Source organism: Rhyacophila brunnea, unplaced genomic scaffold (genome assembly GCF_057557595.1).
Source record: "Rhyacophila brunnea isolate RB1 unplaced genomic scaffold, BYU_Rbru_1.0 scaffold_2, whole genome shotgun sequence".
In the NCBI taxonomy this organism is placed as follows: Eukaryota; Metazoa; Arthropoda; class Insecta; order Trichoptera; family Rhyacophilidae; genus Rhyacophila; species Rhyacophila brunnea.
The window spans coordinates 6777741-6790903 of NW_028232859.1; the positions used below are offsets into that span (position 1 = coordinate 6777741).

The window sequence follows — 13163 nt, forward strand, 5'->3', positions numbered from 1 at the left end:
TTTTTATTGTAATATAAATAGGTGGAAAGTCTGCTGACATCCGAAGACTCGGGCAAAGATCTTGGCTCCGTTCAAAATCTCATGAAGAAACATCAGCTGGTTGAGGCCGACATCCAAGCTCACGAAGACAGGATCAAGGGTGAGTGAATGAATCGCTTTAATTAAATTACATTTCACAAATTAAATAATAAAATTATTAAAATCTTATTAGTTTAAGCTTATTTTTTGTGATGATTGATTTACAAATACTTCGAATATTCAAAAATTGTTTTTCTTGAACCTTTACTTAGGTATTAGGTAATAAGATTTTTACCTTCTTTTGTTGAATAAATTTATTATATATCCGAGAATTACTGTATTTGTTGTCAGTATCCATAGTGCCTGAGATGCTTGTATAATAAAATGGTGAAATGTCTTTTTAAAATTCTTTTATAACATTGTAGACATGAACGAGCAGGCCGATTCATTGGTGGAGAGTGGCCAGTTTGACGGTGCGGCCCGTCACGGAATCCAGGAGAAGCAGCAGGGAATCAACGAGCGCTGCGAGAGAGTCAGAAATCTGGCAGCTCATAGACGCGCGCGATTGCACGATGCCAACACCCTGCATCAGTTCTTCAGGGATATCGCTGACGAAGAAAGCTGGATCAAGTGAGTTGGAGACATATATATTTGTTGCGGTGTTAAATACGAGGGTGGGTCAATAATTCCTTAGAAAAAAGCATTAAAACAGTTTTTATTTTTGTATTTTTTTTTTATTTCTCAACATAATCTCCTTGGAGCTCAATACACGTGGTTAGACGTTTCTCAATTTTTTTTAAACCGTCAGAAAAATAAGTTTGCGGAAGGTCCTCAAAATAAGCATTTGTCCGATCGATGACTTCTTCATTTGAAAAAAAACGTTGTCCACTCAGCCATTTTTTTAAGTTTGGGAAAAGGAAAAAGTCACTGGGGGCTAAATCTGGCGAATACGGTGGGTGGTCGACCAATTCGAACTTCAATTCTTCAATTTTAGCCATTGATCGTAAACATGTGTGAACACGGGCATTGTCCTGATGAAAGAGGATTTTTTTCCTGTTTAAATGAGGCCGCTTTTCTTCAATTTTGTTTTTTAGCTGGTCCAATAAAGATGCATAATAATCCCCTGTTATTGTTTTTCCTTTTTCCAAATAGTCAACGAAAATAATTCCACGTGCATCCCAAAATACAGTAACCATAACCTTACCAGCTGATTTTACGGTTTTCGCCTTCTTTGGACATGGTTCGCCTTTCGCAATCCACTGCTTTGACTGTTCTTTCGTCTCGGGAGTATAGTGGTGTATCCATGTTTCATCTACAGTCACAAAGCGACGAAAAAATTCATCCGGATTGCGTTGCATGAGCGACAACAGGGCTTTAGAGGCCACCACCCTATTGCGTTTATTGTCGACTGTGAGCAAACGCGGCACCCATCTTGCAGAAATTTTTTTCATGCCCAATTTGTCATGTAAAATAGATATGACGCTACCTTTTGAGATCCCTGTAACCTCAATTATCTCATTCAACTTTAATCTTCGGTCACTTAACACCATATCGTGGATTTTATTGATCATTTCTGGTGTAGTCACCTCTACAGGACGTCCTGAGCGTGGTTCATCCTTTGTTGATGTACGACCACATTTAAATTCATTTAACCAGTTATAAATAGTTGCAAGTGAAGGAGCAGATATGCCGTGAACTAAATCCAACTCATTTTTTATTTCCTTTGCTGTTAACCCTTTTATATTAAAATGTTTAATAACAGCTCTAAACTCAATTTCCTCCATTTTTGTAAACAAATGTACGAGAAACACACAACAACCCGACCAATCTAATTGAAGCTTCGCAGCATACTGAATCGGTAGTGCCGCTGCATGAAAACAAACCGCTTACACTACTAGTCGCGCCACCTGTCGGCTTTTCTAAGGACTTATTGACCCACCCTCGTACATTATATGGAAATATTGTTTTATTCTTATTTTATAATCGGCTCATGTGTGTTATTAACTATTTGTCTATTTTAGGGAAAAAAAACTCCTAGTGGGATCTGACGATTACGGCCGTGATTTGACCGGAGTACAGAACCTCAAGAAAAAACATAAGAGGTTGGAAGCTGAACTTGCATCGCACGAGCCTGCTATTCAAGCTGTTCAGGTTAGATTTATTTAATTAATTATATGAGTAATTTGTGGTCTATAACTATTTATAAAAGTGACTGTAAAAAACAAATTTTTGCTCACTTTCATGACCATGTCAGATTGCCTGTCGGTGGGACAAGGTATTTCTGTCGATTAATTGTATTGTTTTATTTTTCCATCTCTAGGAAGCCGGTGAAAAGTTGATGGATGTGTCGAATCTCGGCGTACCGGAGATTGAGCAGCGTCTCAAGGCCCTAAACCAAGCGTGGGCCGAACTGAAGGGACTCGCTCACACCAGGGGACAAAAGCTGGATGAGAGCAACACTTATCAACAATTCCTCGCTAAGGTTGAAGAAGAAGAAGCATGGATAAGGTCAGCCGAATACGTTACATAGGATCGTTCCACCTGTACCCTCAGAAACTGCAAAGCTTTTATCATCTGTTGGGGAATGAAATCCATGACTTTATTTCGAAGCATAAATCATTATCAATCTGATGTACTAGTGCCAGTATTTTTTTTAATGAACGCCCTGGCACATTTGTTTTTATAGTAAACTTACCTAAAATCAAATAACTTAAATTATTTGTCTTCAGTAAACAAATATCTAATTGATTTCGTTTTAATTTTGCTACTAGTGAGAAGCAACAGCTCCTCTCGGTTGAAGACTATGGAGATACAATGGCTGCTGTCCAAGGTCTACTGAAGAAGCACGATGCCTTTGAAACCGACTTGGCCGCTCACAAGGATCGTTGCGGCGATATCTGCACGGCCGGTTCTCAGCTGGTCACCGACAAGAACCATCATGCTGATAGTATCATGCAAAGATGTCAGCAATTGCAGGTAATGATGAAATCATTTGTAGTTAATTCTTTATGATTATATGTATGATACAATTCATTGTCTGATTCGGTTCCGGCAATTGTAATTTTGTTTCTTTTTTTAATTCTGTTTTCATTTTGTAGGCAAAGCTTGAGCAACTCTCCAGCCTGGGAGCAGCTCGTAAGACTGCATTGGTGGACAACTCGGCATACTTGCAGTTCATGTGGAAAGCTGACGTTGTCGAATCTTGGATTGCCGACAAAGAGACTCACGTCAGGAGCGAAGAGTTCGGTAGAGATCTCTCCACCGTGCAAACCTTGCTCACCAAACAAGACACTTTCGATGCCGGTCTGACCGCATTTGAGCATGAAGGTATCCAGAACATCACCTCCCTAAAAGATCAACTGGTCGCTGCCAATCACGATCAGACTCCCGCAATCAAGAAGAGGCACCAAGATGTCATCGCCAGGTATGCTAATCACTTCATTATATATGTATATTGAAATATGCTACTACTGTGTTTTTACATTGTCAAGCGTAATGAACTGCCTGAAACTTTGACTGTGGTAATGTATAGTAAATCGTAACAATGTCTCTCTTCAGATGGCAGAAACTTTTGGGTGATTCGGATGAACGCAAGCAACGTCTATTGCAATTGCAAGAACAGTTCCGTCAAATTGAAGATCTTTATTTGACCTTTGCCAAGAAGGCTTCCGCTTTCAACTCTTGGTTTGAGAATGCCGAAGAGGATTTGACCGATCCCGTCAGATGCAATTCTATCGAAGAGATCAGGGCCTTGCGAGAAGCACATGCACAATTCCAGGTATGTAATCTATTTTCTATACATATAATCTTACTGGGTACATCTTCACATTATATACTATGCAAATGAAATTAACATTTAAACATTAATCATCAGTATTAATTATTACAACATAATCCGTGATAATAATGAATGAACACCTCTAATTATGTTTATTATGCATATTCTTGCAATTATAACGTGGTTCAATGTAAAATAAGTTTTCAAACAGATTTGTTAAATGTTTTATTTGTTAAATGTTTTAATGTATATGTATTATTTTTTAATAATTGCAGGCATCGCTATCGTCGGCCCAAGCTGACTTTGAAGCCTTAGCCGCTCTGGACAAGCAGATCAAGTCGTTCAATGTCGGTCCCAATCCCTACACCTGGTTCACAATGGAAGCTCTCGAAGACACCTGGCGCAATCTCAAGAAGATCATCGGTAATTTACTATATCTGTCATTATTATTTTACATATTGATTTAATTAATGCTACATTGCAATGACAGTTATCTATGCCATTTAAGGCATGATGTCAACATAGTAATTACGTAATGTGTGTATTATTTTTAGGCGAACGTGATGTTGAGTTGACAAAGGAAGCCCATCGTCAAGAGGAGAATGACAAGCTTCGTAAGGAGTTTGCCAAGCACGCCAACTTCTTCCATCTGTGGCTCACCGAGACACGGTCAGTATAATTTTCTCTTCCAATCTTTCAGCATTCTAATAAAAATATAATCATCATTTATGATACTTTATTTTATGTATGTGATTTTTCTTTTATTCCGGTATACTGATTATTTGATTATGTTTCAAATCAGTGGAATATAATATGAAACTGAATATCGCAATGAAAAAACATAATTATTATTAATAATTGTATGCACTTGCAATACCATCTATCACCAAAATGGATGGTTGGTTCCTCGATGGAAAGTAAATTTATTTTGTCTTGATGCAGATACCGCATTCTCGGCTGGGATGGGTGAATAGTTTTTATATTTAGCATTGGGTGTTGATTGACCATGTTTGGCTTTATTTAACATTTTTGCAATATTGTTATTAAAAAGTACACTATTACACTGTTAACACATTGTATTCATTGAACAGGCGTTCACAAAGTAGGACTACATTTATGTAAAATCGACTTCTAAAACATTTATTTTTGTTCACTACAATATTTAAGTTATTTATGTTCACCTAACCTAATTTCATTTTCTGATGATGGGTTTATAGACCGAAACAGCTGTTAATATAAATAACTTGAATATCGTAGAACTGACAAAAACTTTATTTTTAAACCATTGTACATAATACCATGAAAACTGATTGATGGCTTCAGTGAAGATCGTCCATGTGTGTTATTCCGTGTACTGTTTTAGGCGATATCACAATATGATGGGAAAGTTTTATAAACTAACATAAACTACGTACTTACTATGAGAAATACAAACACTTCAAAATTATAACTAAACAGTTTGAAGTGCTTGTTATTTCTGATAACAAGTTGTTTTATCAATAATTAACAGTGACAAAAATTATATGTACTTACTACAGTGCGAAATCTTTACGGTGATAGGCGGCGGCGGCTTCGAGAACTACATCCCCTCCTCGTGTTTCAGTACTTTCAATACTTCGAAATCGAAAACCATAGACAAGATACAATACGAGCGCCGCCACCAGGTCTCACGTTAAAGATTTCGCAGTCTAACAACTATGTAAACATAGTGAAATGGCAAAATTTCTTTTAGTTTTCGAGTGAAAAATGTCTGGTTTTGCCATGATAATTTGGTATTTAACAAATTTAATATATTACTGCCAAAAATATATTATTTAATCAGCAATGATTTACAGTTGCGAATTTAAAGAAACAATAACCATGATTGTAATTTGCTTGGCTATATTGTAACATAAAGCACTGTACATGCCAGTGAAAGCTCAAATTTCTAATTTTTTTGTGTGATGGCTTCTTTATTAAATTGTGATCAGCACTAGTAGCTTTGCACTGTAAATTGAAATGGTTTTGAACTGTCCCGATGTTCTAAATTTACAGCACATCCATGATGGAAGGCAGCGGCTCTCTAGAGCAGCAGTTGGAGGCGCTCCGCAAAGCGGCCGGTGAAGTTCGCGCTCGCCGAGGTGATCTCCGCCGTTTGGAGGAGCTGGGAGCGGCCTTGGAGGGCCATCTCATCTTGGATAACCGTTACACCGAGCACAGCACTGTGGGACTGGCCCAGCAATGGGATCAACTAGACCAGCTAGGAATGAGGATGCAGCATAATCTCGAGCAGCAGATCCAGGCCAGGAACCAGAGCGGTATACATTATTTTTGCTATTGATACTAAATAATTCTTCTCTGGTTCTAATATGCAAAGCCAGCCATATACCTTACTTGGTGTAATTCAAAATATCCTTCTGTCACTGTCTATCCATTAAATTCTTTATCCGTAGTACTAAAAGCGAGAGGAAAATAATTAACAGGTAGAGCAATTATTATTTGCACTTTGATATTTTCGACCAGATTGCAGATTTATAATTTTTGCTGTTTATAAAAGATATCATTACCGAACAAGTGGAATTTGTATATATTATTTTTTAATTTCCACAGGTGTGAGTGAAGACGCCCTCAAAGAATTCTCCATGATGTTCAAGCACTTTGACAAGGACAAATCAGGCCGTCTGAACCAGCAAGAGTTCAAGTCTTGTCTCCGAGCCCTCGGTTACGACCTTCCGATGGTGGAAGAAGGACAACCTGACCCCGAATTCGATGCAATCCTGAGTAAGTTAATTGTCTTGTTCTATAGATTTCTATCATAATAATAATTCTGATGTGATATTTCGGCATTTGTAAGAGAACAAAATATTACATAATCCGAGTGGTCAAAAAAGATGATAATACTTATAGTTAATGAATGCACAAGAAGCATTTGGTTATTGAAATTATTTATGATACTAATGTGTTGTGTATTTTATCTCCAGATATTGTGGACCCGAACCGCGATGGGCAAGTGTCATTGCAAGAGTACATGGCTTTCATGATTTCGAAAGAAACAGAGAATGTCCAATCCTCGGAGGAAATCGAGAATGCCTTCCGAGCCATCACCGCCGCAGATCGCCCTTATGTCACCAAAGAAGAGCTTTATGCTGTTAGTATTTATTATCCTTGCCCATTATTAAAACACATTGCGTAATTTATGGGATATCGATTTGTTTCTAACGATTGTTGCGACATAATATTGTTGCGACATAATATTGCTGCGATCCAAAGCAATATTGGAAAGTGAAAGCACCCCATTTTAATGAGTCTTTGCAATGACCATAAACTTCGCTTTATTATAGGTAGATATTTTATATTAGACTTGCTCGTTTACATGCTGGTTCAAGACATATTGTTTGTATTTCATCGCTCATTATATTAATTATTGTGCAGCGGTCGGATGTCTGTTGCCTAGTCAGCGGTACCAAATTCTCCCATTTCAAAATTGACTAATCTTCAATGACTCCTGACATATTCCTGGCAGGAAAGCCTAGTCACGATCCTGATTTGTATTAATCATTACATCTCATCATATGTTTTCACTTAAGGCTTCACTGACATTTTTGTTTTGTAATCATTTCAGAATCTTACGAAGGAAATGGCGGATTACTGCGTGGCACGTATGAAACCGTTCTCAGACACCAAATCGGAGCGTGCAGTTCCGGGGGCCCTCGACTATATCGAGTTCACCAGAACTCTCTTCCAGAATTAACTCTTTTTTCAAAGATGACATTTCACATTCGTTCTGTGCTAACGTTACACATTTTATTCTCCCTTTCACACATTCTTTTTACATGTCCGAATGTCAACAATGATTTCGCATTTATCTCCTATTGACAGATCACTTACAAACATTTAGCTTCTACATATACTTATTTCATATTATGATAGCTATTGAATGTATTTATAAGAACAATTGAATTCTTTTTGGCTCTACCATAGTCTTGATCTTGAACTACATCCTTGAGTAATTGATAGTGTGCGATATTGGACTTCTTAATATATCACAAAGTACAATAAGTATAAAATATTAACATCCTTCAGATGTGTGTCTTTAAATATTTTAAGGTGCCTACTTTTGCTTTTTTATTTATGTTTTTCAGCTGCGTATCAATGTTCTTGCATAAAAATGTTGGATGTCTGTCATGGCTTATAACTTTAAGCCCTATGAATAGACGAGACTTTAAATGACAATGAACGTTTAGACGCACTTGGGGTATTTTAAATTGCCTTAAGCTATGCTTATGGTCATTTTGATATCGCTAGTAATAATCAACACACAAAAAATAGTATAAAGTATGCCTTGTTATTGAAAAACATTCTTTGTAATATTACTTATTTAATTAAAAAGAAAAAATAGTAATTATTAATTTTTTAAACTAAATCAGAGATAATTATTTATTGGACTATTTATGTGGTTTTGAGAATGTTAGTTATATTATAAAAGATGTATCAATTTTAGATATTATTCGAGAAAAAAAATTACTTTTATGTATTTAATTTAATTTAATTAGCAGCAAATTTATTGCATGCACTTTATTTCTGCACCGGAACGAATTCTTTAAATACACCACGGAGAAGGTAAACCCCCGGTTATAGGTTATTTTGTCGCTTTTATCTGCGAGAATCACTATATTGTCTGCAGTTATTAACTATATCTATTTTTTTATTCATTGACAAACAGCATTCATTACTTAGAAGTGTAGGCTTGCACTATAGATTTTATAAAATATTTTTTATCACGCATTTATATTGTCTAGTTATAAGTTACATTTCAATACGAACTTTCCTAAATAATATTGTTATGATCGATATGTCTGTATTATTTTGATTAAAGAGATCCATGGCAGCAATAATATTATTGTTTTTCAAATCTTTGGCTATTTTTTTTGTATTTCTCTTGCCTTAAAAATGTGTACCTAATTCATTCAAACAATTTTTATTATCGCATACTTTGCTTAGGCATATTTTATTGAAGGGAAACTATATTTACTTGCACTCCACCAGTGCATCTCGATTATATTATACCGGTTATTTTATATTTATATATTTTTCAAACTGTTTAACTAATGAATTGAAATTTTCATTTGCTTTCCAATCGACATCACAGCTTTCTCACTCACCAATAAATTGGAAGGCATTTGCAAATTTGAATTTATTAGTTCCAATTTGAAATTGTCAAATTTGAGTTTACTTCAAATAATGAAAACTTTATTACACAACCAGCTACTATTAAGATATAGTATATTATATTGTCATGTTATTGTACGAAAATATGCTTTTATTTGGCTTAATAAAAACCATTTAATTTCAATAAAATATATCTTTTATTTACCATACATTAAAATATTATGTTGTTATCCTTATTATCCAAAATTTCAGTTTATACTGAAATCATTGCTGAAAATCTACATGCCTACAATACAATATTATAATTATGTACAAGTTCAATCATTCATAGTAAATCCTAAATAAGTCAGTGTTTCCTAAAAAGTGTGGGAAAAGCTGCCATGAAGAATACATCTGTCTGTGACAAAATATCCCGAAAAGAAAAGCTAACTTGTCACAAATCAGACATTTTTTAGAAATTGAACACAAAACAGGCAGGAGACAAAATAAATGATTTTAAATATAATTAAAATATCACTCTTCTTAATCAAGCTATTTATTATTAAACACTAATGCTCTCTTCAAATCAGACATTATTGTACGTACGTGGGTAGTAGTTTTTATTATTTTTTATTTTGAAAGTAACATTTGCCAGTAAAATTATTGCTAAATTAAAAAATTTAAATGATGAATTATTTTCATACACATGCATATTATTTAAGAATATCACATCATTTTAGGCGTTATTTAAGTAATTTTTTACGGATTACAAATTAATGACTCATGGACACACCGAATCAAGGGGTGGCTGTTGCAGAGGGACAAATTCAAGAGGCGGCCGAACACATTGCAGAAGTGGGAGTACCCCCTTTCAGACACAAATCATAACACATAGGCACTCATATTAGCTGTGCACATTTACATTAAATTGAATAATGTGCTAATTTTTATGTTGGTTTACTGGAATTATTCTACAGTACAAGGCAAAAGCGATTCACAGTTGTATTAATATTGTTTGCTATCATTGTAGTAAACAATACCCAAGGTGCCACCGCTAATGTCTCACTGAAGAGCCAGCATGACAATAATGTCGGCGAGCCCTGTGATATCTGGCGAAGCGCACCTCATGTGTGAAGACAGATGTCTCGATAGCATACGCGATGTTCGTTCGCCACTCTGAATTCTACAGGCCGCCAGCAGACAAGCCCCAGCGAGTAAACGTTGAAAGTCTTTTCCGAACTCTTTCTTTTTGTCTGAATTAGAAGCCTGCCAGAATCTGCAAATGACACACACACAAAGTTTTTAATGATGGCTTTCAACTACCTCATCTTGATTTTGATTAACGCATTCGCTGCTGAGTACATAATGAGATTTTAATTGCCCCCTTTAAAATGCACATTAATTACATCGATCGGCCGCCTGGTCATTACGCGCCGTGTGCGTCTTCCGTGTCCAAAGTATTAATCTTTAATTGCACAAAAATGACAGTTCTAATAGAAAAAATATTCAGACCAGAATCATTTAGCCTTGATTGTGAGCTTAATTCACCATTAAGAATCCCGTTTAAAAAATAAGCGTTGCCATTTACTTTGACAGCTGTTTAGGGCTATGAATCCATCTTTAGAACAGTCAACTATACTATTATAATACATAGTTATATTTTCAGTTTGTCAGTTCAGTTTCAGTTCAGCTGAGAAATGACTTGACACGCAGGAACTAACAAATTGATTACAACAAAAATCGCTACATGAGCACGCAGCATTAGATAACTTCACCGCCATATAATTTGGTATTATTAGAGTTATTAGGTTAAATAAAACCATTTTTTTTTTTTTAATATAATAGTGGAGTGGGTCGTACAGCTAAGATGGCAATATCAGTAGCACTTTAATTATCAGTATCATTTATCTAAAGACCAATAACTATTGTATCCCATAGTTGCCATGTATACATTCCTTACGCCCAGTCACTCCTCACTCAATAAAATGAGATAAAAAAATTACGTGGATCGTATATAAGTATGCTGCAGGTAGCCCAGTGACAATGTCGCAACACAGACGTGATGAATGTGTGCAGGATCCATCCCCATTGGCACTGCGCACGCCTCTATAAGTTGCTCCATCATGTCCAGTGCTGTGGAGAGCGGTATACGAAATCCTGAAACAAACAATTCACCAATTTCACTCGATGCTGCTTCAATATTGTTTTTATTTACAATATTAACAGGACTTGCAGCGGAATAGTAGACATAACAAATCTGTAAATTGTGGGTTTTAGAAATTTACAGTCTCTATTTTATTTGTCTGCCTCCAGAACAATAGACCCAACGGGGAAAATGAATGGTTGGCAACTAAAAAAATCTATTGAGAAACCTCCACAAGATGCAGCCAAGATTGATGCCCGATTATAGGGCCAAAGTGAATTAAAAATATATACAGTAGAATCTGTAGTTCATGTATTCCAACTATTTTCATGTACTTTATGCAGTACCGTTTCATTTTAGAACATTTTCGTACATTTAATTCTCGGTTTTAGATTTCTTTCAGCAATTTAGGTCTGAAATATTCAAAATTTAATTAATTCATAAGTACTAAAATTTTAAATTTAATTTATTGGAACATTCAATTCAATATAATATGGCAATTATTGAGATGATTTTCACATATGCGCATCTCTATTTGTAGACATGCTGCAGTGTGCAAGACCGAGGTTACACAATGCAATTGTATAAGTTTTTTATTGTTTTTTTTATTTACACCCATTCAAGTTATGTTTGAGCCACAGGACGGATTAATAAATAGGTATTATGTAAAAGCCATCGCCATGGACCACAGTTCTGAAGCAGGGTAGTTTATGGCATGACCGCCATAAAACCCAAGTAAAAAAAACGCGTCGACTGTTCCCAAAAATTGAAAGCATGTTACATTAACGTGACAAACTAAAATTCATATTATGATACGAACGTAAATATTGAAAATAGCATATTCTTTAACACGCGTTTAAGTTTATCCCATATTTTTCCACTCTCTAGTCTGTTATACCACATCAAATAGGGTAAGCCAGTTCCCATTAATTTTGTGTTCCCTGGTTTCAGCAAAGAAAACATTGTCAATTCAAGAGAAAACAAAATATTTTTGAAAAGGTAAAAAAACACATTGACCTAATTGGTCTGATACAATTTGTATGATTTTTTAATAAAAAATAGATTTATGTTTTAAAATTTTCAATACCCAATAGGTATGTATCCTTCAAAATCGTAAAAATGGGGTTTCACTGTATGACATATTATTATTATACATAGAAATTATATTATAATGTTAAGGTGACGCATCAGTGAAACGCCAAATAATGTTCAACTGTACGCGCGACGAAAATTTGTACTTGCTTCGCATTCATTAAGAAAACGTGGAGTCGGACGCACGTCACTTTGCTGCGTGATGGCGACGGGCCAATTAATTCTAAAATCGTGTAAAGATGACTAAAAACTTTACCCATTTACTTTAAAAAGCAAACATGTCAATGAATATATTATTATTGATACTAATAGAATAATAAACAGAACATAAAATGGACGTATGTTGGATTTATATGAGAAATAATATTTCGTTTGACAGGCGTCATTTTCACCCGCGACCCGCAATCCGCACATCGCCTAGCAACGATCTTTTTAGACCGTGCCTCAACTAATGCATGGCCTTAAGTAAATAAGATGGGTCTTGGATGATTTTTACATAGAGGCCCAATATTTCTAGCTATGCCTCTGGTCAAACAGTATAAAGTCGACTCTATGGTAAAATTTTCTTCCCATGTTTTTGGATGTACCATTTCTGGTTTTAATCTAAAATGGTATTAAGTAAACAGATTTTTCTGCATGAAAATTAATGGAGTGATCTAAAAATCTACTTATAAAGTAAAATTTATTACCTATAGTTTTAAATACCCTAAATTCTGACTTAATTATGTTGATAATGTTGTATCTCTGGTTGACACTTTCCAATATTGATTGTATTTGTGAGGTGGTCACAGATTGCCCGCTAAAAATCATCTTTGATGCTAGTTGAATACAAGACAGTATTCGTAGATACACTTGGCTCTCAATTTTTTCTTCAACTTTCTGCCAACATTTAAAGAATCCTGTAAAAACAGAGAGATATAATATATTCAAAGATAATAATATGATCTTTACATTTGACTTAGTATATCTTCAGTAGGTAATATAATGCAGGAATTAGTACAATAT

General features: G+C 35.2%; 1 protein-coding gene across 6 annotated transcripts in view; it reads left to right on the plus strand.

Moving 5' to 3' along the window:
- Positions 1-8041, plus strand: part of alpha-Spec (alpha spectrin) — a 32697-nt gene extending 24656 nt beyond the window's left edge. For 4 of the 6 annotated variants that reach the window (XM_085947623.1, XM_085947626.1, XM_085947624.1 and 1 more), the window contains 14 exons: positions 22-139; positions 444-648; positions 2040-2169; positions 2339-2526; positions 2790-2994; positions 3117-3442; positions 3577-3796; positions 4072-4219; positions 4351-4465; positions 4739-4762; positions 5831-6093; positions 6386-6556; positions 6757-6923; positions 7398-8041. In XM_085947623.1, coding sequence (XP_085803749.1) covers positions 22-139; positions 444-648; positions 2040-2169; positions 2339-2526; positions 2790-2994; positions 3117-3442; positions 3577-3796; positions 4072-4219; positions 4351-4465; positions 4739-4762; positions 5831-6093; positions 6386-6556; positions 6757-6923; positions 7398-7526 — 2409 coding nt within the window. In that variant the 3' untranslated portion in view covers positions 7527-8041. The remainder of the gene's footprint in view (positions 1-21; positions 140-443; positions 649-2039; positions 2170-2338; positions 2527-2789; positions 2995-3116; positions 3443-3576; positions 3797-4071; positions 4220-4350; positions 4466-4738; positions 4763-5830; positions 6094-6385; positions 6557-6756; positions 6924-7397) is intronic. The other 2 variants (XM_085947625.1, XM_085947629.1) reach the window with 1 other exon arrangement.
- The last annotated feature ends 5122 nt before the right edge of the window (positions 8042-13163 follow it).